The sequence below is a fragment of the Muntiacus reevesi genome, chromosome 11, assembly GCF_963930625.1.
Source record: "Muntiacus reevesi chromosome 11, mMunRee1.1, whole genome shotgun sequence".
In the NCBI taxonomy this organism is placed as follows: domain Eukaryota; kingdom Metazoa; phylum Chordata; class Mammalia; order Artiodactyla; family Cervidae; genus Muntiacus; species Muntiacus reevesi.
Window position 1 is genome coordinate 17,792,160 of NC_089259.1, and position 26,579 is coordinate 17,818,738.

General features: G+C 44.9%; 1 protein-coding gene across 8 annotated transcripts in view; it reads right to left on the minus strand.

Annotated features, from left to right (window-relative positions):
- RCBTB1 (RCC1 and BTB domain containing protein 1) overlaps positions 1-25,571 on the minus strand; it is a 51,460-nt gene extending 25,889 nt beyond the window's left edge. For 3 of the 8 annotated variants that reach the window (XM_065902064.1, XM_065902063.1, XM_065902056.1), the window contains exons 1-4: positions 25,463-25,571; positions 8,034-8,109; positions 7,753-7,922; positions 7,083-7,233 (exon numbers count right to left, since the gene is read on the minus strand). In XM_065902064.1, the coding sequence (XP_065758136.1) occupies positions 7,083-7,233; positions 7,753-7,878 (277 nt within the window). In that variant the 5' untranslated portion in view covers positions 7,879-7,922; positions 8,034-8,109; positions 25,463-25,571. Of the gene's footprint in view, positions 1-7,082; positions 7,234-7,752; positions 7,923-8,033; positions 8,110-25,041; positions 25,219-25,462 lie in introns of those variants that run through there. The other 5 variants (XM_065902059.1, XM_065902061.1, XM_065902062.1 and 2 more) reach the window with 5 other exon arrangements.
- Between the last annotated feature and the right edge of the window lie 1,008 nt (positions 25,572-26,579).

Below are 26,579 nucleotides of genomic sequence, written 5' to 3' on the forward strand. Positions count from 1 at the left end.
GTAAGAAATATATATTTGGTCATCCAGATTACAAAAATACATTGCTCTTGTAAATATGGTCATCATCCACAGTCCCTGGCTCACAGCTCCCAAAACCGGAGGAATCTCCTTAAAGTTGACAATGATGAGGGCATCTTTTAATAATAAGAACATTATCTCCTGGCATCTCTATTGCCAGGAGAACCAACCACAAGGTAAGTGGGTTGGAGGGGAGAAGGCTGGAGGTTGAATCAACTGCCAATGCCAAGGGCTAAGCCGTCATGACTACATAAGGAAGCCTCCATAAGAACCTCAGAGGACAGTTTTCTGGCCTTTTCAGAGTGTTTTCATATCAGAGAACCAGAACACTTACACATGCCACTGTGTAGGGCACCAAGCCTTACAAGGATGAAGGCTCCTTTATTCAGGCTGTTGATTCATATCCTTTTATAATAATCAGTCATCTAATGAGCAAATCAATTTTCTGGAGTTCCTTGAGTCATTCCAGCAAATTAATCCAATCCAAAGCACAAGTTCCCTGGTGGTCCAGTGGTTAGGAATCTGCAGTGGTTAGGATTCCACTGCAGGGGGTCTGAGTTTGATCCCTGGGTCGGGGACTAAGATCCCACATGCCGCATGGAACGGTGAAGAAAAACAAAAACCCACAAAGCCCAAGGAGAGGTGGAGGGAACCTGGGATTTGTAGCCGGTTAATCAGAAGCACAGGTAACAGCCTGGGCTGGAGACCAGCATCTCCAGTGGAGGGTGGTGTCATGGGACTGAGCCTCTTACCTGTGCGATCTGATTCTGTCTCTGAGTAGATAGCATCAGAATTGTGTGCAATTCCTGGACACTCTGATAATATCCAAGCATTGCTTCTTGGTGTGGGAGTGCCTATACACACACACACGCACACACAGATTGGGTCTAGGAATTACCTAACACTTTCTGTCTGTCTGTCTGTCTGTCTCTCTCTCTCTGTCTCACACACATACACACACACACACACACACACACTGCAACCAAGAACTCTCTATTTAGTTGATGTCAGGAATGGGATTTGCAAAACAATCTGCAAATGGCTCACAGACATTTGTTTTTTGAAGACAAAGAGATTAAAGAACAAAGAATGAGGAAACTTTGACTCCCGGATAGCTACCTAGTCACCCTGGTACGAAACTGCAGCCGTGCTTGTGATCAGATACCAAAGGTCAAAGTTACCAATGCAATTTAGAAATGGGAGTAGAGCCAACTCCTAAGGAACTGGCTCAACAGATACATAAGGAAATGCAAAATAAGCATGCTAAATGAACAATTTCCTGCTTATTTCATATATAACAGCTGAAATGAAAATAAAAGTAAGTGCTGGGTGGGGCCCTTGATGTTGATTCAAGCTCAGATTTGCATCAATCTGTACTTCAGCCATTTGCCTCAAAGCTGCCGAGAAAATTATGCAGGAGCAACGGAAAGTACCTCTAACACCTCTGAGTCTACTGAGAAAATAGTTAACGTGGGGAAGGGGAAACCAAGAAACAACCAAAAGCAGAGGGTATGGTGTGCAGGAACTGGCTCTTTCTGAGGGCTGATGTCACCGGCTTCCTGAGGAACCTCTACTGACACCGGCTGTGCGTGTAACTGACATAAGGGGTGTGTCTGTGGTTTTCAAGGCTGCAGGCTGGAAGAGCATGTGTGGGTTGAGGCAGGACCCACCACTCTCTACTGAACCATCACACATGGCTGTGCATGACCCAGGAGGTTATTCCTAAGGAGACTGCTAGGGTGGTGGACAGGATAAAAGTCACGGTAGTGTGTTTATCCTGAGAAGACGGAATTCCCAACTCCCCCTATAAATGGCAAATGGAACATCCCAGATGAAGCAGCTAAGATGCAAACCATATGGGACTGGCTTTATGATACCTGGGGTATTCACCTCTGAATACAAAATCAAATAGTTTGAGAAGCCTTATCCAATATGCTATCTCAACTTCATCATATGGATCTTACCGAGAACATGAAAGGAATTATGAAAATGGAGAAAGACAAAGGGGGAGCAAGGGACCCAACCCGGCAGAATAAAAGTCTTCAATTACCGAGGGGGATCAATAAAAGGGATGTTGATGGAACTGAAGCCAAGGGATGACTATGGCACTGTCACAGTCTGCTGGACCAAAGGGACCCCGTGTTGGTCTCTAACTCTGAAGGGCCCCAAACAAGTCGGCTCTATTTATCCCAGCTTTAAAGGCATTTAAAAAGCTAGAAGGGCTTCCCTGGTGGCTCAGATGGTAAAGAATCTGCCTTTAATACAGGAGAAACCTGTATTCAATTCCAATGGGTTCAATCCCTGGGTCGGGAAGATCCCCTGGAGAAGGAAATGGCAACCCACTCCAGTATTCTTGCTGGAGAATCCCATGGACGGAGGAGCCTGGCGGGCTACAGTTCATGGGGTCACAAAAAGTCAGACACAACTTTTGAGCAACTTTTCACTTTTCAAAAAGCTAGAAGGTAATGATTAAGATAAGAAAATTGACCAGGAATGCCCTGGGGGCAAGGATAAGGAAGATGAATCAAGATAAAGCCTGACCTAAAGGCCAGGATCTTCTGGCCCCACTGTTGGCCAGGCACCCAAAGGCATAAGTGAGTGAAACAGCCAGGGGGAGAGAGGACCAGCACACTGTGATTCCACAGCCTGCAGGTGAAGTCTTAACAGCCAAGCTTAAAATGGGAGCATGTGGACAGGCAACAGAGGACGGGAGTCAAGTGCCAGTCTGAATGGAAACTGGGGTTTTGGAACAGACTCTGTGTGAGGTGGTCCCGTCTCTCTCACCTGAAGGTACTATTGGATGGATATTAGTTCTGACTGGGCACTGCTTCCCCTACCTAAAACATAAGGCGTGGAAATCCACCCTCAGGCCAGTTTTAACTGGGCACTGGATTGGAACCCCTAGAATGCCTGAGCCCAAACAGGTGTTTAAAGAGAGAACATCCTGTGGATAAGAAGAGTTCATCACTGTAATTCAAGCTGGGGCGCTGGGACCAATGCACTCGCTGAACGATTGAATCTTGCCCAGTGGCCTGCGGGAAAGGCAGATGGTTTCTGGGGACTAACAGCAGGCTTTTTTAAATCACTTCGGTCGTGTACGATGCTTTGCAACCGCATGGACTGCAGCCCATCAGGCTCCTCTGTCCATGAGATTTCCAAGGCAAGAACATTGGAGGGGGTTGCCGTTCCCTCCTCCACGGGATCTTCCTGACCCAGGGACTGAGCCTGCATCTCCTGCTTGGTAGGTGGATTCTTCACCACTAAGCCACCAGGGGAGCCCCATCTGTAAGATTACCCGAAAGACAGCTGGATCTGAGTGGGGCCTTGCATGAGAGCAGGTATGTCTGAGTTAGCAGAGGGTGGCAGCTCTCCCACTGCTGAAGGGTGGGAAGGCACTGACTCAGACATGACCTTGAGAGTATCCGCCACCTGCACTCTGCACCGGGAGCTTACAGCCGACCTGGAGCACCTCCCAGCAGTGGCCACTGGGATTTCAGAGCAGAAATCTCCCAGATGTGCTTCCTGGTGCTCACCATTTGAGAGGAAATCAGTAGCCTGGGCGGTAACTGAGATTCCCTCAATGACTGAAAGACATAAAATAATCATGAAACCTGAGACACCCACAACATCTTGGGTGGTGTTGGAGAAGCACTCTAGTAAGGAAGGCAGTGCCCAGAGGGTTTCATAATAAAACAGAAATGTTTTACCCAGGGGCCGTGCTGCTGGGGTAAGGTGGGGAGGTGCCTGCTATATCATGAAGCAGGCAGCCTCTGCTCATCGAGGACCAACTCTGGAGCCGGCTGAGAAGCTGCTAGAACCCACTGCCTTATGGACGTGCCCTGTGAAGCTCTAACCGAGCAACCAAGAACTGCTGGCCTTACAGACGCAGTTCCATGGCAAATGGACACTCTCCCGTTTGGAAAGTGGCCACATTAAAACCAGTGGATGGCAAGACTGGCTGCAGGAGGCAAGAACAATCAGCTCAGTGGCTGAACTGCAGGCTGTTTTCCCAGCAGTGACGCAAGAACTGAGCGATCGGAAAAGCCCCTGTGGTCAGGTCTTTACCAACTCACCGGCTACAGCCAACGGCCTGGCTGCGTGGTCAGGTGGACAGGCAACGGAAACTGGACTGGAAACGGGACGCCCACATGGGCACGGCCCTATGTGATCACTCTGAGAATTAAAGAGGAGCATCAAAGTAGGACGTGTCGATGCCCATCACGAGGTGATGGGAACCACCAAGTGACCGTCTGGTGCACTCTCTTGGGGTGGCCTCCCGGGGCCATGAAATGAGTGGGTGTGGGGGGCTGCAGAGATGCATTGAATCTAGACATCTTCCTCTTGCACCTGAGAGGCACAAAATGCAGGCACAGGAACCATTCTGTCAACAAGAAAGACTGCAGGGCTATGGGGGAAATGCCCCCAAACAGAGCTGGCAAGGGGATTAGATCACGCTGGAACAACGCCAGTGGCCTCGGGGGCTATAAATGGGTCCGACCAGGAAGAGAGGCCCTTTACTCTGGACTGAGCTCTGCCTACCAGGTAGTAGAGGCGAATGCTGAAAATACTATTAAAGGATTGGAACGGAAACGCTGTTTGGTTGTTGTTTTGTCTTTTTTGTGCAGACAAGTCACGGATCAATTGCCTGGGGAAGATTAAGGCATTTTAAGATGGTGTCTCAAAGACTTCTCTCATATCCCTTTCTTGGGAAGCTACTAGAAAATGTGTCTCACCCACATGAGGCTATAATCCAAGGAGGAAGACACGGGACACAAAACGTAGGCGATTCAGAAAGGACAAAGGTGAAGTGACTTCGGAGGATGATGGTGAAATGAAGATCTAGGACAACAGGTGTGCAACAGCTTAGAGTGACCAGTTCAGGCTGGAGGACAGCCTGGGGGACAGGGTGACCTGGAGCGGCCTGATGGGCTCAGAGGTGCCCAGAAGCAACACTGCGATACAGCGGAGTTCAGGCTCTTGTTAATGACAGATGGCGAGAAAAGTAAGCCCAGGAAAGCAAACAGCTGTGTAAGAAAGGAGAATGGCTCAGCTATGAATAACACTTTTCGAGTCCTAGGAATGTGAAAACTGAGCATGGTGACGTGGTGACATCACAGTACTGACAGGAGAAGCAGAGGGAAGGCTGCTGCTGCTGCTAAGTCGCTTCAGTCGTGTCCAACTCTGTGCGACCCCATAGACGGCAGCCCACCAGGGTCCGCCATCGCTGGGTTTCTCCAGGCAAGAACATGGGAGTGGGCTGCCATTTCCTTCTCCAATGCATGAAAGTGAAAAGGGAAAAGTTAAAGTGAAGTCACTCAGTCGTGTCTGACTCTTTGCGACCCCATGGACTGCAGCCTACTGGATCCTCCGTCCATGGTATTTTCCAGGCAAGAGTACTGGAGTGGGTTGCCATTGCCTTCTCCGAGAAGGAAGGCCAATCAGGCTAATTAGAGAGAGTGCTAATTCTATCTGCTGTTACATAAAGTCAATGGATAAGGTCTAAAATTAAAATTCAAAACCAACAGCATAAGCATATTAATTTAAAAACATGAGATTAAAAGTCAGAAAATAAATAAATAAGTAAAAGTCAGGAAAAAACACCTGAAGGAGTTAAAAAGGAGTGGTTTTTAAGAGTAAGGATGGATGAAACTGAGTGCTGGTTTTTACTAAAAGTCATACACTGATGGTTTAAAGTGTTAAATTGTTTTTGAACTATACGACTACTTGAAATAGATACAAAATACACACAAATGTATATATTATACATACATTAAACATGCTATATATCACGTATCATATATATGTTATGTAAAATGTATTAGAACAATCAAAACTGAATTAAAAACAAAAAGAAGACTATTCCCACAAGAAAATCAGTTACTTATTTTTGTGCTTTCTGCTTAATTTATATCTTAATTATAACATTCAAGATATTTAAAACTGCAGGATCTGAACTCCAAAAATAATTCCAAAAGTTAACAGTCTCCCAAGGATGCACATGTTTTAATATGTTTGCTCTTGAAAAAAAAAACTGCTTCAGTATTTTATGGTAGGAAGTCAATTGCTGTGTTAAAAAATTAATGCGTTAGGAAAACATTAAACTATTAGGTCACAATAGATGACAAGCTGAGCCAGCCAGCAAAGAAGCAGCTGCTTGAAAGGGTCCATGTGATGCCAGAAGGCAGGATCACACAACTCAGAGGCGGAATAATCACCTCATTATGCTCCATGCCAGTCACACTCTCACTAGACAGTCATGCTCACATCTGGACCTCACAGCCTGAGGAAGATGCCGAGAACCCAGCTGGATTCCAGTGGGGGTCAAAGGCAACTAAAAAGCTCAATACTAAGACCGGTGGTTACATCCAAGGAAGCCATGATTCCCCAGGCTAGAGTCAGAAAGGCAGAGATGCAAACGCTCCCACGCACACCCTACAGTTTACCCAACAAAAAGCTAGAGAGCAAGAACTCATGTGCCTAAAGCGTGAAGGGAAGAAGCCGGGTTGTGTATAACAGACTCGGGGAGTTCCGGGCGCCCATGGTGCAGATCTGCAGCCTGGGAAGAATGCAGAGGCCTCTCTGGGGGTCTCAGGGAGGCAGGAAGAATCCACCCCATCTTTTTTCTATAAGACGGCCACATGAATGCCAGGCGATGAACTGAGACTTCTTGAATTCAAGATTCAGAAATGACACTGGCAAAGCAAAACCAGTATCACCTGTGTTTTTAAAAACGTACCAAGTAAAACCTGGACGTTGCCATGCTACAACAAAGCTCACTGCAAACTGGGCTGAAGGGCCACTTCGTCTGCTGCGGTTCATCTTCCACAACCTGACAGAAGCCGTCTACAACCTCAGAAGTTTGGTTAAAATGAAAGTCATCTGACAGCTGTTCCAAGCGGAGCCTGAGTGTTTAGTAACTTTCACCGGCTTTATGTACTTCCGCTCAGAAATAAGAAACAAAACATTTGAAACTCAGTATGTGGCACAGCTCTACCTCCTTTTAGCTTAGAATTAATCGCTCGATTTCTCGAAAACAGAAGAAGCTGAACTTGTTGCCACTTTACCTTCGGTGCTGAGAAGAACATGGGGTCCACTCCCATAACTAAGACTCTTAATCTTCTTTCCACATAAGGCTTCCAGCTTTTTGGGTACAAGTGTACTCTGGTTATCTCCAGTTCCTAAACAGTTACTGTAGTTCAGTCCAAATACAAAGACCTGGGAGACAAACAGTTCTGTCTGAGTCACTTGGCCTACAGCTACACAAAGGGTCCCTTCTCCACCCTGAACACAAGATGCGTTCAGCTCAGCTTGACCGCTCAGCAGATAGGTAGGGGCTGGTACAGCTTTTAAAATTCAGCCTCTGCTGCCTACTTAAGTTTTATATCTGGCTGTACCGTGAAATTCGGTGGTTGGTTGGCATCACTGACTCAACAGAGATGAGTGTGAGCAAACTCCGGGAGATGGTGAAGGACAGGGAAGCCTGGCGTGCGGCAGTCCAGGGGGTCACCCAGACATGACCAAGCTCCTGAGCAACAAGCAATGAGACTCCAAGGGCAGCAGGGATGAGGGGTATTAAATCAAGAAACTGAAGGAAAAGACAAATTACATCAAAGACACACCGTCTTTTTGCATTTCAGGTTCTCTTTCTGCCCTCCTTTTTTCTCAGTCTGCGCATGCAGACCCCACCTCCTGGAAAGCCCTGGAAGGAAGCTCTGGGGTTTGGGAGAGGCCCACCTCATCGCTGTCAGTGACGTAGAGCGCTTCGTTGGCTGAGGTGCCGAAGACACAAGCTTTCCGGATGGACGCGATCTCCTGAGGCGACAGCAGGGTGAAGATGGGCCACTTGCCCACGTCCACCATGACTCTGGCTTCAAGTAATTCCTACAAAGGAGCCGACATCTCTGCTGTAACAAACCAGAGGGTTCCAGAAGAGATTAAACAGCCACTCGCTGAACCAGAAAAAGACCACGTTGATAAAGAGGAAACAGAAGCTGATTCCAGAATAAACCACCTACTTTCGGTTCAATGGATGGCCCACGTTCCCCAGCACCGTGTCCAATCCTTCCTCCACCTTCGAAGCTGTGCCTTTTCCTGTAATGAGAAGAACCACCGGCTAGAACTGGCTGTCTGTCTTGCCTGCTTACAAGTCAGGGCTCATCGGTCACGAACATGTTTTATGTGCAATCTGACAGCGCATAAATGGAGGGAAGACATGCCAGCTAGTGAAATCAAGGTCTTATCAGGTATTTCTGCCTCCAGGGTAATGAGATAAAGTTAAAGGTTACAATATTCATTTGTCTAAGAGAGTTAATTCTCATCTACTACGAGATGTGTGTGTGTGTTATAAAAATCAGAATCATTTATCTCTACCTTCCCACTCTCCACTACTACCCCCAGGATACCCTAAAAGACCCCTGGGTCCCTTGTAGAAAAATAACTGCCCCAATGAGCCACTGTTTACTGATAGAAATGGAACATCCCTCAACAGCCTGGAGTGGCAAAAATATTAAGAAGCAATAGCCTAAGATTTACTGGATGAAACCATAAAAGAAAGTACCATATTCAATGCATAATTTATATGACTACCTTTTCTACATATATACAGACCACATTGCATTTCACACTGAGAAATGATACACACACAAGGATAAGCCAATTCACCCTCATCATGGTGTCAGAGTTGATAACTACAGCTTTCAGGCAAGTAGCAATCAGCTTAAAGAGCATCCTATACAAGGTAGAGATATGTACCAATTTCCGTAAAACTCTACATTTGATCTGTTCAAGAAGTTTCACACAAAGAATCTTGGTCATAGCTCCAATTCTCTGAGGGTTCAAAAGTATTTCTAGAAATTCCAGGGGGTTGCACAAAGCACAAAAATCTATCAAGCCACGTGAGTTTCCAGTCTGGCTCTCACCTCTGGAAACTGAAACAGAATCAAAGAGTTGATAGACACATCCAGGGATTCCTAACAAGGCACAGAACTCTTGGTGGTCCTTTCAACTCACTCTTCTCAGATCTGTAAAAGCAGGCACACAAGTCAAGGTCTTTTTGGCCCCAGCACCTCTTCCAGCAACTATAGGAGAGCCCTGGGTCTTGGGCTTACTTAGCCAGGGCCTCAGTTTCCACCACCCAGGGAGGTTTTTCTCATCAGCACCTGCTTGGATGAGAAGGGTAAGATGCTTGCAACGCCCCAAGGATCACAGTGCATATTCAGTAAGTATTAACCACCACCAGCACAGGCTGGTTCTTATCACCGCACAGTCGGACACCTGGACTAACATTTGTTCTGAAAAGTGTGCATGACGGTATATGTACATGCACACACACATCTGTGTGTGTGTGTGTGCTGGCGAGAGCACATAAAGAACTTCAGGGAGGGGAAAAACTAACACTTAGGCGTGTTAACATTTTTCTGTTTCAGATGATACAAAAGAACACAGGAAAGTCAGTCTCCATACCACCCCTCCCTGACCCTCTCTTCAAAGGCAACCGCTACCACAGTTGATTCTAATTCCTTCCAGAGACAGTGCAGACTTACCTGGCAGGTGTGGGGGTGTGGGTGTGAAAGCTTCCCCTTCCCCGTAATAGTACATCTTTGGAATCATTCACACACGGACATCATCTCTCTTTGGTGGCTCCACAGCACATTTCATTATGCGCATTTAACAATTTAAATGTCTCCCGCCAGAAACAGATCAGTCACTACCAGTCTGCTGCTAACATGAACAACACTGAAACTACTGCTCGCATACATACGTGTCTTTTTAATATATGTTTCTAAGATGAATCCCTAAAAGTGGAACAGCAGGGTCAAAATCTAATAGCTCTTTTACCTTTAGCAGCTATTTTAAATTCTCCTCTGCTAAAGCAGTACCTAGACAGCATATTAAAAAGCCAAGACAATTACTTTGCCAACAAAGGTCCGTCTAGTCAAGGCTATGGTTTTTCCAGTGGTCATGTATGGATGTGAGAGTTGGATCATAAAGAAAGCTGAGTGCCAAAGAATTGATGCTTTTGAACTATGGTGTTGGAGAACTCTTGAGAGTCCCTTGGACTGCAAGGAGATCCAACCAGTCCATCCTAAAGGAGATCAGTCCTGGGTGTTCATTGGAAGGACTGAGGTTGAAGCTGAAACTCCAGGACTTTGGCAACCTCATGTGAAAAGCTCACTTATTGGAAAAGACCCTGATGCTGGGAAAGATTGAGGGTAGGAGGAGAAGGGGCTGATAGAGGATGATATGGTTGGATGGCATCATTGACTTGATGGACATGGGCTTGGGTGGACTCCAGGAGTTGGTGATGGACAGGGAGGCCTGGCGTGCTGCGGTTCATGGGTCGCAAAGAGTCGGACACGACTGAGCAACAAACTGAGCTGACTGAAAGCAGTGCCAATATTTTAATATAAAAGAATCACCCACGTGCGGCACTGCCGTCCACCTGCACCCTTGCTCACAGAGTATTTTCACGTGTCTCAGCTTTGTTTAAACTTGAATTTCTTTTAGGATGAGTGAGGTTGGGATAATTTTTTTTTTAAATAGTCACAATCATAGCAAGAGCTAACACTTCTTGAGTACTGTGTGCCAAATACTGTCCCAAGTTATTTTACATTTACTAATTCATTTCATCCTCACTGGACAGACAAGGAAACGGAGACAAAGGGATTTTAAGAGTCTGCTCAAACTAGTAAGTGGAAGATTCGGGACCTGAAGTCATGCCACCTGGGGCCAGCGTGTGCACCCTTCACCTCTCGGACTCATGTGATTAAGAGACCGGGTGTCGTCCTATTACATAAAGTCACTATTTTTTCTAGTGGACTGTCATTCTTTTCTTAGTCCCTGATTTAGAAGTGTTCTTTGCATGCTAAGAAGACAGTCTTAGAGGCTTCTAGAAGTAACAGAAAAGATGCCCCTGAATGGTCTGTCTTGTGCCTCTTACAAAACAAGGGGAGAAAAACACAGGAAATGAAACAGCGTGGATATCGACACGCAGGTGCATAAATTCCAAGAAAGTCCAGACACCATTCTTCTAGAATATGAACTAAATCAAAGCCTATGTCAAACTGCGTCAAAATTTAATACTTTATGGTAATCACATTTTAAATGGGGGGGGGGGATAATTGTATCAGCCAAAAATATGATTCACCACCTTTAAAATTATAACACAAAAGGATATTACCATTCAAAGTCATACAATTTCCTGACAGCAGTGCAATTATTCTGAAGTCATTAATCAGTTTACAGGCAGCTCTGCCCTAAGGGTTTGGTAATCTGCTAAAAAAAAAAAATCAAGCTAACGTGCATAATGATAGCTCATTATACGAACTGAGTTTATGCATGCTAAATTACTTGAAGCTTTACGAGATACTGCTCCAAATGCTGGTAACTTGAGAACCAATAAAAAAGTCAAAGCATGTATCTTCCATGCCCACACTCCTCAGAAAAGCAGAAAGCACGACCAACAACCCTGGCCTGGTGGAAAGGACTGGAGTCCTGAGGCCTGGGTTTTAGTCCCAGGTTTACTTTTAATCAATCCATGGGATGTGATAACCTTCCTGAGCCTGGGTTTTCCAAAAATCTGCTCTGCAAAAATCTACAGTTCAAGATGCAAAGAAGAAGCTCCAGGGATTTCTGAACACACGAGAAAACAAAGGCAGTGACACTAGCCAAGCAAGCAATTTACTCCTGGTAATGAAACCAGCAAGAGCAGGAAGCCAGAAACTAATAAGGATCGAGAACCTGCTCTGTGCTAGGTAGCTTCACAGAGATTATTTCATTTAATCTTCACAATATCCTCACAAGGAAGAGACCATAATCCACGCTTACACCAGGTAATGAAAGAGGTTCCAAGGTGAAATGACTTCCCAAGGTCACAGGGCAGTCAGGGGCAGTCAGGATTCAACCCCCACTCCTGAGATTCTTCTTACAGAGAACATCAGTCCTTCAGAGGCTGAACTGCTCCCAACACGGGAGTTCCTTCTGACTTTACCCTGTCTCAGACATGTACACCAGCATGTTTTCAAAATGCCTCAAATATAAAAGAAATTTACCTCCACAAGAAAAAAAAAAAAAAATCCATCCCCCAATTCCCCAAAACACCTCTGTCTGGGTTTACCTGGTTAAACCTTGGGAATGTCATTGGTGACTTCATTCTCCCAAAATCCACTGAGAAGGCAGGTCCTGAAGACTACATGTGCCCTTCATCCTCAGAGCGGTCACAAGAGCACGTGACACACGGTGTACCCTTGGGTTGTGGACGAAGGCCCGGAGGGGTCTTCATTAGACTGGACTCAAGCTGGCCCACTGATAACATGAATATGGCATCTTCAGAACCGAAACAAGGTTCTCCAAGAGCTCCGTGGAGCTGTCAAAACCCGGGATTGTCCTGTGCTGCCCATGACACAAACCAGTCCTGAGCCTGGGCTCCTGGTGTGTCTTTACTGAGGCAGCACAACGCAAATGTAAATACCACAAGAATGTTCTGATTAACGACCACCGTCATCATTATTTAGGTTACTGTGGTGAGGCTTTTAATTACTCTTCTTCCTGGGGGCAGTGGTATCTTTGCTGGTTATCAAGAAAATCATACTAAGAATCGTAATTCTATCAACTTCAAAGACTTAACATTCCACCCTCTATCACGAAATTATAAAGTGCTAATCCAAACCAAAGCAGGCAGAATCACTAAAAAATTAACCACTTCACCTTTTATGAGATCTGTATCAGACAGACCAAGTGCTGCTAGCGGTAAAGAACCTGCCTGCCAATGCGGGAGACTAAGAGACACGGGTTCGATCCCTGGGTCAGAAGATCCCCTGGAGGAGGGCAAGACAACCCACTCCAGTATTCTTGCCTAGAGAATCCCATGGACAGAGGAACCTGTCCATAGGGTCACAAAGAGTCAGACACGAATAAAGCAACTTAGCACACATGCACGTATCAGACTGAAGAACCCTGTGACTTTCAATGACTGGGAAATACAAGGATCCATCACAGGAAGAGTGGAATTAGTTAGGACAATGCTGATGTCCCATGACATCTACTAACTGTGCCTAAATGTGAAGTAGAGGTATAAACGGTTTTCATCTAACTGTATGGATTTCACTGTAGAGGAACATAAACATAGTTTAACCATGTTTTATTTAAATCATCACTCTGGAGTTTTCGAAAACAAATTAAATGCTTCAAATAGCAACTTGTGAAGTTATTCTACCAATGAATGTACTGAAGATGTGTAACTAATAGGGAAGAATCTTCACACCTATTAGGTTCACTAGGTCCACTCAACCTAAGCCACCCTGGATAGGTATGTACCTTCAGCATTGATTTGCCTTTTCATACTGTCCAAGGGATTCTCCAGGCAAGAATATTGGAGTAGGTTGCCATTACCTCCTCCTTGTCTATAACAAACCTAGACAGCATATTAAAAAACAGAAATATCACTTTGCTGACAAAGGTCCATCTAGTCAAAGCCATCATTTTTCCAGAAATCATGTACAGATGTGAGAGTTAGACCATCAAGAAGGCTGAGCACTGAAGAATTGATGCTTTCTAACTGTGGTGCTGGAGAAGACTCTTGAGTCCCTTGGACTGCAAGGAGAGCAAACCAGTCAATCCTAAAGGAAATCAACCCTGAATATTCATTAGAAGGACTGATGCTGAAGTGCCAATAATTTGGCCACCTGGTGCACGAAGAACTGACTCATTGGAAAAGACCGGGATGCTGGAAAAGATTGAAGACAAAAGGAGAAGGGGATGACAGGATGAGATGGTTAGATAGTACCACTGACTCAATGGACATGAATCTGAGCAAACTCTGGGGCAGTGTAAGAGCCTGGCGTGCTGCAGTCCATGAGGTCTCAAAAGAGCTGGACACAGCTTAGCGACTGAACAACAACCATGACAACCAGGTACCTTAAGGCTGATAGTCTAATGCTCTTTCATCCTACGTTAGTGTGCATAGCAAGGGAAGATGCTAACAAAAAGCTAAACTATGTGCTTACTTCCCAGAAAAACAAAAACAAACCAAGAAACCCACAAAAACCAAAAGGACTCAGGAAGATTTAGGTATGTAATAAAACAATATGTACTATGTGAATACAATTTTAAGTATAATGTATACAGAAAAAGAATACAATTTTTTTAAGTATCAATATAATGTACTTCTCTGGAAAGATAGAGGGGATTTTTTTTTTTTTTGCTTAACTATATTCCAAATTTCTGTAATACATATTTTGTGATAAAAAATAAACAAGTATTTTACCACCTGAGCTACCAGGGAAGCCGAAAAATAAACAAGTATTTTAAACAAAAATAAAAGTTTAGTTATCTTAACTATGTTTATCCTCCTAATCTGTTACAAGTTTTAAGAGGTATTTGTACCTTCAGTTCACTACCTAGGGGGACAGAATGTTTCTGGCAAATCTGTAAAATGAACCTTTAATATAAACTTAAGTGTAGAAGGTATGAATGTGAAATGGTACAGCCAACGTGAGTTTGTGCAGGCTCCAGGAGTTGGTGATGAACAGGGAGGCCTGGCGTGCTGCTGTCCATGGGGTCACAAAGAGTCGGACACAAATGAGCGACTGAACTGAACAGCCAACATGGAAAACATTATGGAAGTTCCTCAAAATATCAAACACAGAATTATCATATGATCCAGCAACCCCACTTCTAGTGTATACCCCAAAGATTTGAAAGCAGGGTCTCAGGCAGCTGTACACTAATGTTCAAAGCAACATTATTCACAACAGCCCAAAGATTCAAATGTCTATCAACAGATGAACAGACAGACATATACTCATTCCATATCCACTGGAATGAGTAAACGTGGATACAATGGAATGTTATGCAGCCTTGAAATGAAATACTAACACACAGTAAGGATGAACCCTTAAGACATCATGCTAAGTAAAATATGCTAGACACAAAAGAATAAACACTGTATGTGTCCACTTAGATGAGATACCTAGAGTACTCAAATCCACAGAGACAGAAAGTAGAAAGAGGTTGCCAGGGCCGGGGGAGGTAGGTACGGGGCATTAGTAAATAGGATACAGAATTTCAGTAGAGATGATGAGAAAATTCTGGGGATTGAGAGTGGTGACACTGGCATAACCGTGTGCATGGACTTAATGTCATTAAACTGTGTACTCAGAAATGGTTTTAAAATGGTAAACTTAATGTTATGCATATTTTAAACACAATTTTTAAAAATCAAAGAAAGGTCCCATGGGCTTCTATCAAGCCTGTATTAATAAACTCAAGCATGTATTTTTAAAAGTTAAATGTAGAAGAGTTTCAGAACTAAAAAATAATTTAGGAAAAGTATAATCATACTTCTGTCTTGGGAAGGCAAGCTCAGATTAGGGAAATTCTGAATGGAACATTTCTACTCATAAAAGAAATATAACCTTCTTAGAACTTTCCAGTACATACAGCAATTCAAACTAGACCAAACTAATTGCTATGATGAACAGGTCCTTCCAGGACTTGATTGATAATCATAAAAACTGAGTTGTAATTAGCATGCCCATTATGCTAAACAGTTACTTGTGAAGTTCAACAAGACAGTGATTTTTTCTACAACATTATTTTTAGCAATTATTTTATTTAGGAAATACTTTCTCATAAATAGCACTGATATGTTCAGAATGAAGTATCATTCATTGAACATTAATAGGTGAATCAATTTTTTTGGCTATATGGATATAAAATAAGCATGAAAGAACATAAAAGACAAATGGAAGCAGAGATTAGAAAGAGTTTAACCCTCTCAAGGGCTTCCTTTATGGTTCAGCTGGTAAAGAATCTGCCTGCAATGCGGAAGACCTGGGTTTGATCCCTGGGTTGGGAAGATCCCCTGGAGAAGGGGAAGGCTGCCCACTCCAGTATTCTGGCCTGGAGAATTTCAAGGACTATATAGTCCCTGGAGTTGCAAAGAATCGGACATGACTGAGCGACTTTCACTTTCACACTTTCAAAGGATAATATGCCAACCCACTCAGATCTCTGTATTATCTCTGCCACTAGAAAATACATCCTAAAAAAAGCATATACACCCCGTGTTGCCACAGACTGACTCTGTATGCACTAGGACCACAGATCTGTATCATTCCCTGGGCTGGCTTTTCCTAGCGACCGGCACTCTCTCAGAGTTGGTGGCATGGGCAAGAGAAGGTGGTTTCATTGTATGCTCTGAAAGCAAATTCAATCAGGAGGACAGACACAGACCTTCCAATTATAGAAACCTGCATTAGACCTGGAGACTGAGGGGTACGCAGCAGTCAATCTTCTGATCCCTCTAAGAACGTCTGCTTTCCGTTCCCCTAAGAACCGAGTGTTAAGGGAGGGTGTGGGGAAGGCACTGTTTTACTGATCTAGCAAAAATAAATTTGAAAATGTTCAGAATTTTTTTAAAAAACAGGAAATGGAGGAAAATAATACAGGAAAACTTTCATACTGAAAGTTTCTGATGAAATAATGGTCTCAATACTAAACGATACCAGAAATCTAGGGTTGCCTTGTTAAGTCAGCCCTTGGCGTCCACAAAGACCTCAACCCCAGAACTCGACCCAGAAGAGACTAATGTCGCTGATGGGACTTCACCACCCGCCTGCCCTCAACCCGTCTTCTGCTCATCCGAAAGCTTGCTAAGGAAAAGAGATTATAACAGAGTGAGACACCCAGCAGAACCGGTTAGCCCCAAGACTCTGACTCCTCTGGCTGGTGTCATCCTCGGGGCATGGAGTGAGATTGTATCACTCTTTATCACGGAAGCTGATATCCTCACAGGAAACAGGAAGGACTCTGAGTGTTGGAACAATCCATCTAAAATGGCCTATGTTCCTCAGCATACCAGCCATAGCCAGGTTTAGACGACATCCAGAAACAGTCATGGCAAATATGAAAAATGATTTTTTTAACTGAAAAAACTTTAGAGCACTTATATAAACTGAAGATCCCTAGTAAAGGTTTCTCTATTTTCATAAACTGGATTGGGTGATGATTTTAATTATCGGTTTAGTTGCTAGGCCATCTTAAAATAGGGTTTTATTTATAGTTAATGAGCTATTGATAAAGTTGACGATGTCTTACAAGAAAGCACTACCATTTGATAATGTCAACAAAATGATAATATATATTCATTCTTCTGACCCCACATACCAATAATGCTGGGGAAAATCATAAAGCAATACAATCATGACCCCTGCCTCTGAGAAACTTTAGGACTAACGGAAAGTCAACCCTAGTAAGTGGAAAACTAAAACGCAAATACAAGTGGAATAACTAAGTAAGCAATGAGACAAACATGCCAACACACAGGCCAGGTGATACCTGTAAATGGAAAAAAATTATGTGCGCAACAGTTACAACTATATAAAAAACTTGTGTTTTTTTATATCCCAGAAACCGGTTATATGAAGTTCCAGAAGTCAAATTCTCTCCAGCATCTGACAAAATGAAAGCATTTCCTCAGTGAAGCTCATCCAGGTTTCCTGCAGGAACAAGTGCTTTTTTATAGCCTCCTTTTGTCACTAGTGTAAGTTCCCATTTGAACACAAAAGATTTAGGGCGTGGCCATCTTTCCCCATTTTTGAGTACATTATATTTTAATTCTAGGAAGACTTTCAAACAGAGCAATTCTAGGGCTTGGGATAAACTTTTCTGAAGCACAATTTTATAACTTGTTGTGTCTTCTATCTATGCTACAACACAAGCAATTCAAAAAACTCTGAAGTTACAGAAGAGCCACATGTTACTCTTCCTATTTTCTTCCACACTTATTCTGATGAGCTTTTTGAGACCCAGCAGATGCTACAACACTGATCTTGACACCAAATGTATTTCCCAGGTCCAGACTAGCCTCCAGAGAATGAGCCTGAAAATCTTTAAAAAAAAAAAAACACTTTTGTTATGTAATTATTTTATACTGTTAGGTTAATCATGTTTCCATCATGGCTTGCAACTGTAATTACCTTTTATTTTTTTGTCTGGCTATTAATTGATGAAAACTGGTAAATATCTTTTACTACTGTGAAAAAAAAAAGTTACTTAAAATCATTTAACCCAGATTTTCACAAATTTACTTGCACACAGAACCCTTATACAATAAGATAAAACACATAAGAAACATTAATAATTACCTTTCCCAGGTGCCTTGATCCTGGGAAAGAAAGGGCACTGGCTAAAAAATTCAAGTCAAATTAATAAGAAATTAAAAACAATTATAAAATAATAAATTGGTATTCTTTTTACTACTTCACCCTTTAAAAAATACACTTGAAAACTATTTCATCTATTCTCTGATTTAAGTCTTGCAAAGAAGCAAAGTTTCAGAGACTGGCTGAGACACTGATACTCATGACAGCTGAACAACTGTCATTCACTTCTTTTTTCTGCAGCATTACTGGATGGCAAGAATGAAAACTGGAGACAGAAATGGCAACCTACTCCAGTATCCTTGGCTGGGAAAGCCCATGGACAGAGGAGCCTGGTGGGTTACAGTCCATGGGGTCTCAAAGAGTCGGACACAACTGAGTGACTCTCACTCACTCAAGAATGAAAGAGTGAGAAAGAATGCCCCGAATACTTGACAAATTCCACAAACACTATGGGACCCTAAGAATGAAGTGCTCTCCAAAGGAGTTTCTGCCATCCCTCATCAAGACGCCTCTGTGCAGGTGACAAGGTCCTCCTCCCTTCATTGAAAGGCCACATGATTGCTCTCTTTCTTACTGCCATTCCCTCTGGCCTCATCAGCTTCATTCAAGCCCATTACTCATTGAAGAAGACAACTGTTACTTCTCACCCACCAACAGGTTACCTGATTTAAAGTTCAATGTGCAATAACGGCCTCAGGAAGTGATTCTTAAGCCTCATCCTCCAAGAGGCTGCATTCATGTCATTGCACAGAAGCTTGAGGCAATTCTAGGACACCTGGGAATCTGACAGCCCATTCATTGTTAAGTGAAGAAATCATTTTACAGAAGCCACATGCTCAGGTTAGCAAAGCAAACCAGCCAAGTGGACACAGCACCAGCAACAAAAGAAGAGGATAACGTTCAGGGTTGTGAAGCTATGCTGCTTTTATGACATCCTTTTATTTTCAAAGAGAAAGTGAACATGAAGTCGCTCAGTTGTGTCTGACTTTTTGCAACCCCATGGACTGCAGCCTACCAGGCTCCTCTGTCCATGGGATTTTCCAGGCGAGAGTACTGGAGTGAGTTGCCATTTCCTTCTCAGGAGATCTTCCCAACCCAGGGGTCGAACCCAGGTCTCCTGCATTGCAAGCAGATGCTTTTACCGTCTGAGCCACCAGGGAAGTCTCTTTTATTTTCAAAAGGAAACCAGAAAAGAAATCTCCATGACTACAAATAATTTTTTTCTACGCTTCTATTCTTTGTTGCATCAAGCATGCAGATTTAGCAAAATAGGCCGCATAAAAATAGACAAGTGAATAGTTAAAGAAATGGATGGGCCCAAGTTCAAATCTATTTCTGGTATCATGAACCTCTCCTCTGGGGACATCTCTAAAATGATTTCACCTACTACCCTCCACTGCATGAAGAGTATCCCTGTGCCCTGTGATGGCCTAAAGCCAAACTACAATTCCAGCAATGGACGGGCAGAAGCATGCTATATTCACTCTGTAAGTGTTTACTGGATGTCCTCTAGGTAAACAAGACACAGAGCCAACACTCTCACCCCCAGCAGAACTTCATGGAATCGGGGCGGGGAGGGGTGGGTTTCCAGGCACAGAAATAGATGCTAACCACAGCGTGGCCACACTTGCTGCAAAAAACCTGTTGCTATTCAGTCACTCAGGCGTGTCCGACTCTTTGAGACCCCATGGACTGCAGCAAGCCAGGCTTCCCTGTCCTTCACCATCTCCCAGAGCTTGCTTGAACTCATATCCATGGAGTCAGTGATGCCATCCAACCATCTCAACCTGTCATCCCCTTCTCCTCCTGCTCTCAGTCTTTCCAGGCATCAGTGTCTTTTCACATGGCCAAAAAGCTGAGTCTATCCAAACAGCAACAAGTAACCACCAAAGGAACTTAAGCACAGAAGTGGCATGATCAGATGTGTGTTTGTGAAGGAAACTTCGACAGAATGCAGAGACTAGATGGGGATGATGGAGGAGACACACCCAGGGCCTAAGGTGGCTGCAGTAACCAGGGAAGAAAGAATGGAAGTCTATGCCAGGGAAACGGAAGTGGAGAAAACCACCCAGAGACAGATTCAAAAGCATTCTGTAACTGACTGAATGGGAGGAGGAAGCCACATAAGGGAAAGGCAGAGCCAAGGCTCACACTCAGATGCTCGGCTCAGGCAACGAGGGATCCTTAACAACCACTCACGATGGGAGAGAACACGGCAAGTTTCAGGGGGAGATGAGGAATTCTACTCTGGGCATTTCAGCTACCTGTGGGATACCAAAGTGGGTGTGCAGAATAGAGAGATTTATAAATCTGAAGATCAAGAAAGAGATCTGTATAGATATGTACGCATATGTATAACCAAATCACTTTGCTGTATGCCTGAAACTAATACTGCACATCAACTCTACTTAAAAAATAATAATTTTTAAAAGAAAGAGATCTGGATTGGAGACTTGGAAATCTGGCACAAGGATCACTCAGGAAAAAGCGTGTGGAGTAAGAAGAGAAGAGGGTCTTGGACAGAACTCAAAGGAACTCCAACAGCAAAGGGACAAGCTGTTCACGACAGAGGCGGGAGGAAGAGGACGAGCAGGACGAAAACCAGGAGGAGAGTGTCGCAGGAGCCTAGGGACACAAAGGAGCCAGCGTCTGGGTCGAATGCTGCTGAGGCCAGACAAGGTGAGGACTGGGAAAGGTCTGTTGGATTCACCAAAAATTACCGGCAACTGTAAGAAGCAGCCTCAGGGAGGCCATGGGTGAATAAGGCCAGGTTCCAACGGTTTGAGAGCACGTGAACTTTTGAGAGCACGGGAATGGAGGACAGATCTCACGAAAAGGGGTTTAAAAGGTTGGAGGTAATTCCCTTCTTTATTGTTCTCTCTCACCTACTGAGAGTCTGCATTTTTTCAGTTCCACCAGCAATGTAGGCTGTTCCAGTTTCTCCATCTTATTGTCTGTCTTTGTCATTATAATCACCCTAGTGGGTCTGAGCTGGTATCTCACTGTGGGTTTGATTTGCATCTGAGCGCATTTTCTTTCATCACTTCTCCCTATGAATGAAGAGGGAAGGCTTTCTGTTGAGAGTAAGAGGGGAGGTAGCAACAAAAGATGGAGCGAACCAATAAAAAATAAGGGTAGGACTTCCCTGGAGCTCCGGTGCTTAAGACCTCACCTTCCAATGCAGGGGATGCAGGTTTGATCCCTCGTTGGGGACCTAAGATCCCACATGCCTCATGGCCAAAAAACCAAAACATAAAACAGAATCAATATTGTAACAAATTCAATAAAGACTTATAAAAAAAAAAGGTCTATATCAAAAAATCTTAAAAAAAAAAAAGGGTGGGGGTGGAAAAGTCTGAAGTAGCCACCACGGAGGATGGGAAAGAACACTGATAAGGGAAACCTAAAAAGATGTTTAAAAAAAAAAAAAAGAAACTTAAAAAGAGTCCAGCAGGAGGTGGAGACTATAAGTCTCTAAAAGCACTCATCTGATCTCCAGTGAGATTTTCTTCTCCAGAAAAGAGGGTTTTTTGGATTTTTGTGTTTTTAACTGAGCCAGAATTGGAATGAAAAGCTGCTCAGATGATTTTTTTTTATTTAAAGACAATAAGGGACTTCCCTGGTGGTCCAGTGGCTAAGACTTCCCAATCCCAGTGCAGAGGGCTAAGGTTCCATCCCTGGTCAGGGGACTATTAACAGATTCCACGTGCCACAACTAAGATCCTGTATGCCAAGACTAAGAACCTGCAGAGCCAAATAAGTAAATAATCTTTTTTAAAGGCAGTAAGAACTGCCCCTGAAAAATCCATCAGTGGTTTTTTGAAGTCCTATATCATATTCATTAGAAATGACAGCTTGCATACAATTCACTCTCCTTGACCCTTGAAAGCAAAGCACTTCCCAGACTTGCGTTCACTGCAGATCTTACACCTGTACTCAGGACCACAATCATGATGACGCTACCTTCATCAAGTGGCAAGCTTCAAGGAACACCACACATCCAACAACTCAACAATGGGCAGTTCCTCTAAAACATGTCAGACACTGCCATCACCAAGTGTTAACTTAAGACTGATAACAACAATCACATATACAAATAATAACCAATTATGTAAAAGAAACTGTCTTTTGACTTAACCATTCATCCAGCAGAGTACAAGATATAGCAGCCATGCTGGGCTTAGTGGCTCAGTCGTATCCGACTCTTTTCGACCCCATGGACTGCAGACCACCAGGCTCCTCTGTCCATAGGAATTCTCCAGGCAAGAATCCTGGAGTGGGCAGCCTATTCCTTCACCAGGGGGTCTTCCCAACCCAGGAATTGAACTGGGTCTCCTGCACTGCAGGCAGATTCTTTACCAGCTGAGCAACCAGGGGAGCACAGACATAGCCATAGTCTTCATTAAACTGTACTTAATTCAATTAGTGCATCCCTATGTAGTATGAAATAAAGATGTAATTAATTGAGAGACTTATCTTTAAAGCATGTCACTGCATATGTTGACCACAATCTTGTGCTCATGGATCCCATCTTGGGACGGCCTTACACGTGAACCAGATTCATACCCAGGGTATGGTACAAGGTGCTATGCTGCTTCAGTTATCTGTTGCTGAGTAACGTGCCATCCCAAAACTCGGTGGCTTAAAACAACAGCAATTTGTTATTTCACTCAATTCTGTGTTTTAAGTGGGCTCAGCTGGGATCGCAGGCACTGGGCGCTTAACCAGGGTTGAAACAGGCCAGGCCTTGATCACATAAACTCTCTCAGTGGTCTTTCTCCACCTAGTCTAGCTCAAGCCTCGATACCAGCTGTTGGCCCCCAAGAGAGTAAATGCTCTAGCTGCCAAGCTCTTAAGGATTATGTCCAGAATTGACACACAGCTCTTCCACCACATTTACAGGTCAAAGCAAGTGACATGGAAAGCCTAGGTTCAGAGGGAGCAAAAACAGACTCCATCTCTTGAGGGAAGGAGGGGCGGGATGTGGAGAGGGGAGGAGTGGAGGGATGGGAGAAATTGCTGGCAGTCACCTCTAGAACTCTCTTCCACAGCTGTAGCAGCATTACTGAATGTTTTCAAGATACCACTTGATTTCAGGATTGAAGCACTAGAAAGGGTATGGACTTTGTCTATTTCCAAAACTCAACTTTTTCTTAAGCATCAAAAAGAATATTTGGGCAAAAATATTCTTTTTCCCCCCTTGTGACGCTAAGCTCACAAAAGCCATGGAATCTTCTCTTCTGGGACTGTGGGATGGAGACGGACCATCAGACTTCAGGAATGGTCTGAGTAGAATCTTCCCTAGGTGGGATTCATCATTTTCTGAAGTCATTTCACAACTTACAATATATCATGTATGCATGGGTATGATCTTAAAAACATTTCTATACTAAATATATATATAAAGAGAGGTCTCCCCAGCTATTTTAACTCTTTCCATCCAAACTCAAGAATCAAATAGATTTGGCTAAGTACTTCAATGAATGGACTAAATTTGAGTATCACAGTACCTTTTACAATACGAAATCTCACTATCTGAACAGAGCAATCCAGTATACCTGTTTTGTAAAAAGAACTTATAAGGGGATATATGTAGACATATAGCTGATTCACTGCTGTATGGTAGGAACTAACACCACATTGTAAAGCAACTATACTTCAAAAAAAGTTTGTTTTTTTTTAAAAGGACTTACACCCCAAATATTAACTTGTTCTCTTTAGATAATACAAATTACAGGTGATGTACATTCTTCTTTAATGTCTGCCTGCACTTGACATTCCTTGAGGGTCCAAACCTTGTTTTCCGTGCCTTACTGTTTAATGCAGTACACACAGAAGGAACAGTGTAATAACGATAAAAAAGGTGTTTCAGTTCCCTTCTGTTTCATTTCCCCCACTCCGACTTTCAGATAAAGAAGAACACTGTCTTGGACTTCCCAGCTTGAGCTGTTGATTATTAAGATGAAGTCAAGCTTTTGTTGGACAAAGAACACAGAGGCAACTCTTTAAACAACTTTAAGGAATTTTTTTTAAGCCACAAACTTGATAGCACTGATTTTTAGAGCTACCTGCTCTCTGAAGTTCTCAGAACTTGATCGTTTGGGTCACATAAAAATCACTGCAGAAATCTCTGTAAAGATGAATACCCTTCCTCTTCAACAGAAACGCCGGAAGGCAGGAAAAAAGGACTAGTCTAGAAGTATTAATAAGTGGACTGGTATTTGCACAATGGATTAAAAGATATCCATTCCACAGATTAACTGCCATATTAATAGACTCTAAATATACCTATTCAACCCTGAAGGCAGTCCAAAGAGGTGAAATTCACGAGTGCTCACTACAAATAGATACTTGCTAAAATTTAAAGCACACCACACACTGTTGTCAGGTTCAAATCATTTTCCCCATTCCTTTCGGCATTATATACCTCGATACTTTCATGTTCTAGCCCACAACACACACCAGCTTCAGAAACTCAATTTTTGCCCCCACAAGCTATAATCCTCCCTCCAAAAACAATAAGCCAAAACCAAATAGGACTATGAATCTGGGTTTTCTTAAGTGTTATGAAACTGCTTTATAAAACTGTAATCCCCAGATGCAGAGTTCTGCAGCAGATGATTTCGGAGTGTCTCACGTGCAAATAAACATAAAAAGTCACTTAGAAGAGCAGAATAGAGCGTGCCTAGACGGTCATCTTAAATAGAGCAGACAGCTTAACCGAGGCAGGACTAGAGAAATGTCTTTTCACTCGGTTCATCGCATTCCTGGACCAAAGTCCCTATTAAATAAAACCAACCCCTTTGCTGGACTCCGTGTTGCGGGGGAAAGGGAGACGGTGCAGAGTATGGCGACCTACTGAGGCTTAGGAGCAGATGTGAAGATCTTGGCAAGGGCCGAGGGAGGACCGGGAGAGTCGGCGGGGAGGTCTCCTCTCGCCCAGACAAGCGCCCAGAGCAGTGCCAGACTTCAGCTCCGAGCAAAACCTCGTCTCCGCAGCTCCCGAAAGAGAGGGAGCCGGGAAAACTTTCCAGAGCTTCTCCCCGACCCCGTCCCTCCTCCTCGGATGAAACGCCAGCAGAGGCGCTAACGGTGCGGAGCCGGCCGCCCATCACCCGCCTGGCTGCAGCGCCGGTGGACCGGGGGCCTGGGGACCCGGGCCCGGGGAGCGCGCAGGAGGAACGGGGCGCGCCGGCCGGGCCCACGGGGAAGGCGGAGCGAGGGGAAGGGGCCTCCGTGCGCTCCGGCCCGCGCCCAGCCGCCCCGCCCCGCCGGGGTACCTGGGAGGCCAGCCGCGGCCGCGCGCCGTCCCACCAGGCCGAGCCGCCGGGACCTCGGAGGCGTCGGGGCCCGAGAACCTCCGGCGAGTGGCGGGCGAAGGGGCGGAGCTGGAGGGGGCGCCGGGGGCCGGGCCGCCGGGTCACGCGGCCCGGGCCGCCTCACGTGACGCCGCGGCCCGCCGCCCGTCGGCCCCGGGCAAATCCGCGCTCCGGGCGGGCTGGGAGCCCCGAGGCTCTCGGCCCCGGGCCAGCGGGCGCGGGGCTCCCCGAGAAGCCGAGTGGCCGTCCGAGGCCAGCCCCCAGGCTCTGCGGAGAGGCCCGGTCGCGCTCGGTGACTGCCGGCACTCGCAGCGGCTTTGTCCTACCTTTCTGCTCCCGCCGCCTTCGCTCTGGATGACTGGCCGTGGGGAGGGGGTCGTCCAGCCACCCGAAACGGGCCTAGGAAGGACTCATTCGGCTGGAAACCCTTCTCCCGGCCCCAAAGCGCGCCTGCCCACGGCGGCATTACTTAGGGGCTGCTGCCAGGGGCAAAAGGCCTTACAGGAAGGACTCGTACTCCAGAGGTGTCTCAGCCCCGAACCCCCCAGCATCTCTCATTTAATCTACCGGTGGACAAGCAGCTAAGGCCCAGGAATAAAGTGGCCCCTGCACCAAGATCAGAAGGAAGCAGGGAGGGAGGTACAGGGCCCCGGTAATGGAAGGAAGGCAGTGGTACCTCGGATGCAGGCTGTCAGGATAGGAAGGGACTAAGACGGCAAATGACCTTTTATTTATTTGTTATAAATGAAAAAAAAATAAAATAAACAGCCCGGGAGTGGGTATGCGACCTACTGCTCCATCCAGCCTGTCATCCGTCGCGACCACGTGTGTGGTGTGTGCGTGCGCGTGCATGCTCAGTAGTCCAGACTGTCCGACTCTTTGTGACCCCATGGACTGTAGCCCCCACACCCACACCCACCACCGCCACGTCCGTGGGATTCTCCAGGCAAGAATACTGGAGTGGGTTGCCATTTGCTTCTCCAGGGGATCTTCCCCACCCAGGTATCCGAAACTCGCATCTCCTACATTGGCAGGCGGATTCTTGACCACTGAGCCACCTGGGAAAGCATGGAGACTG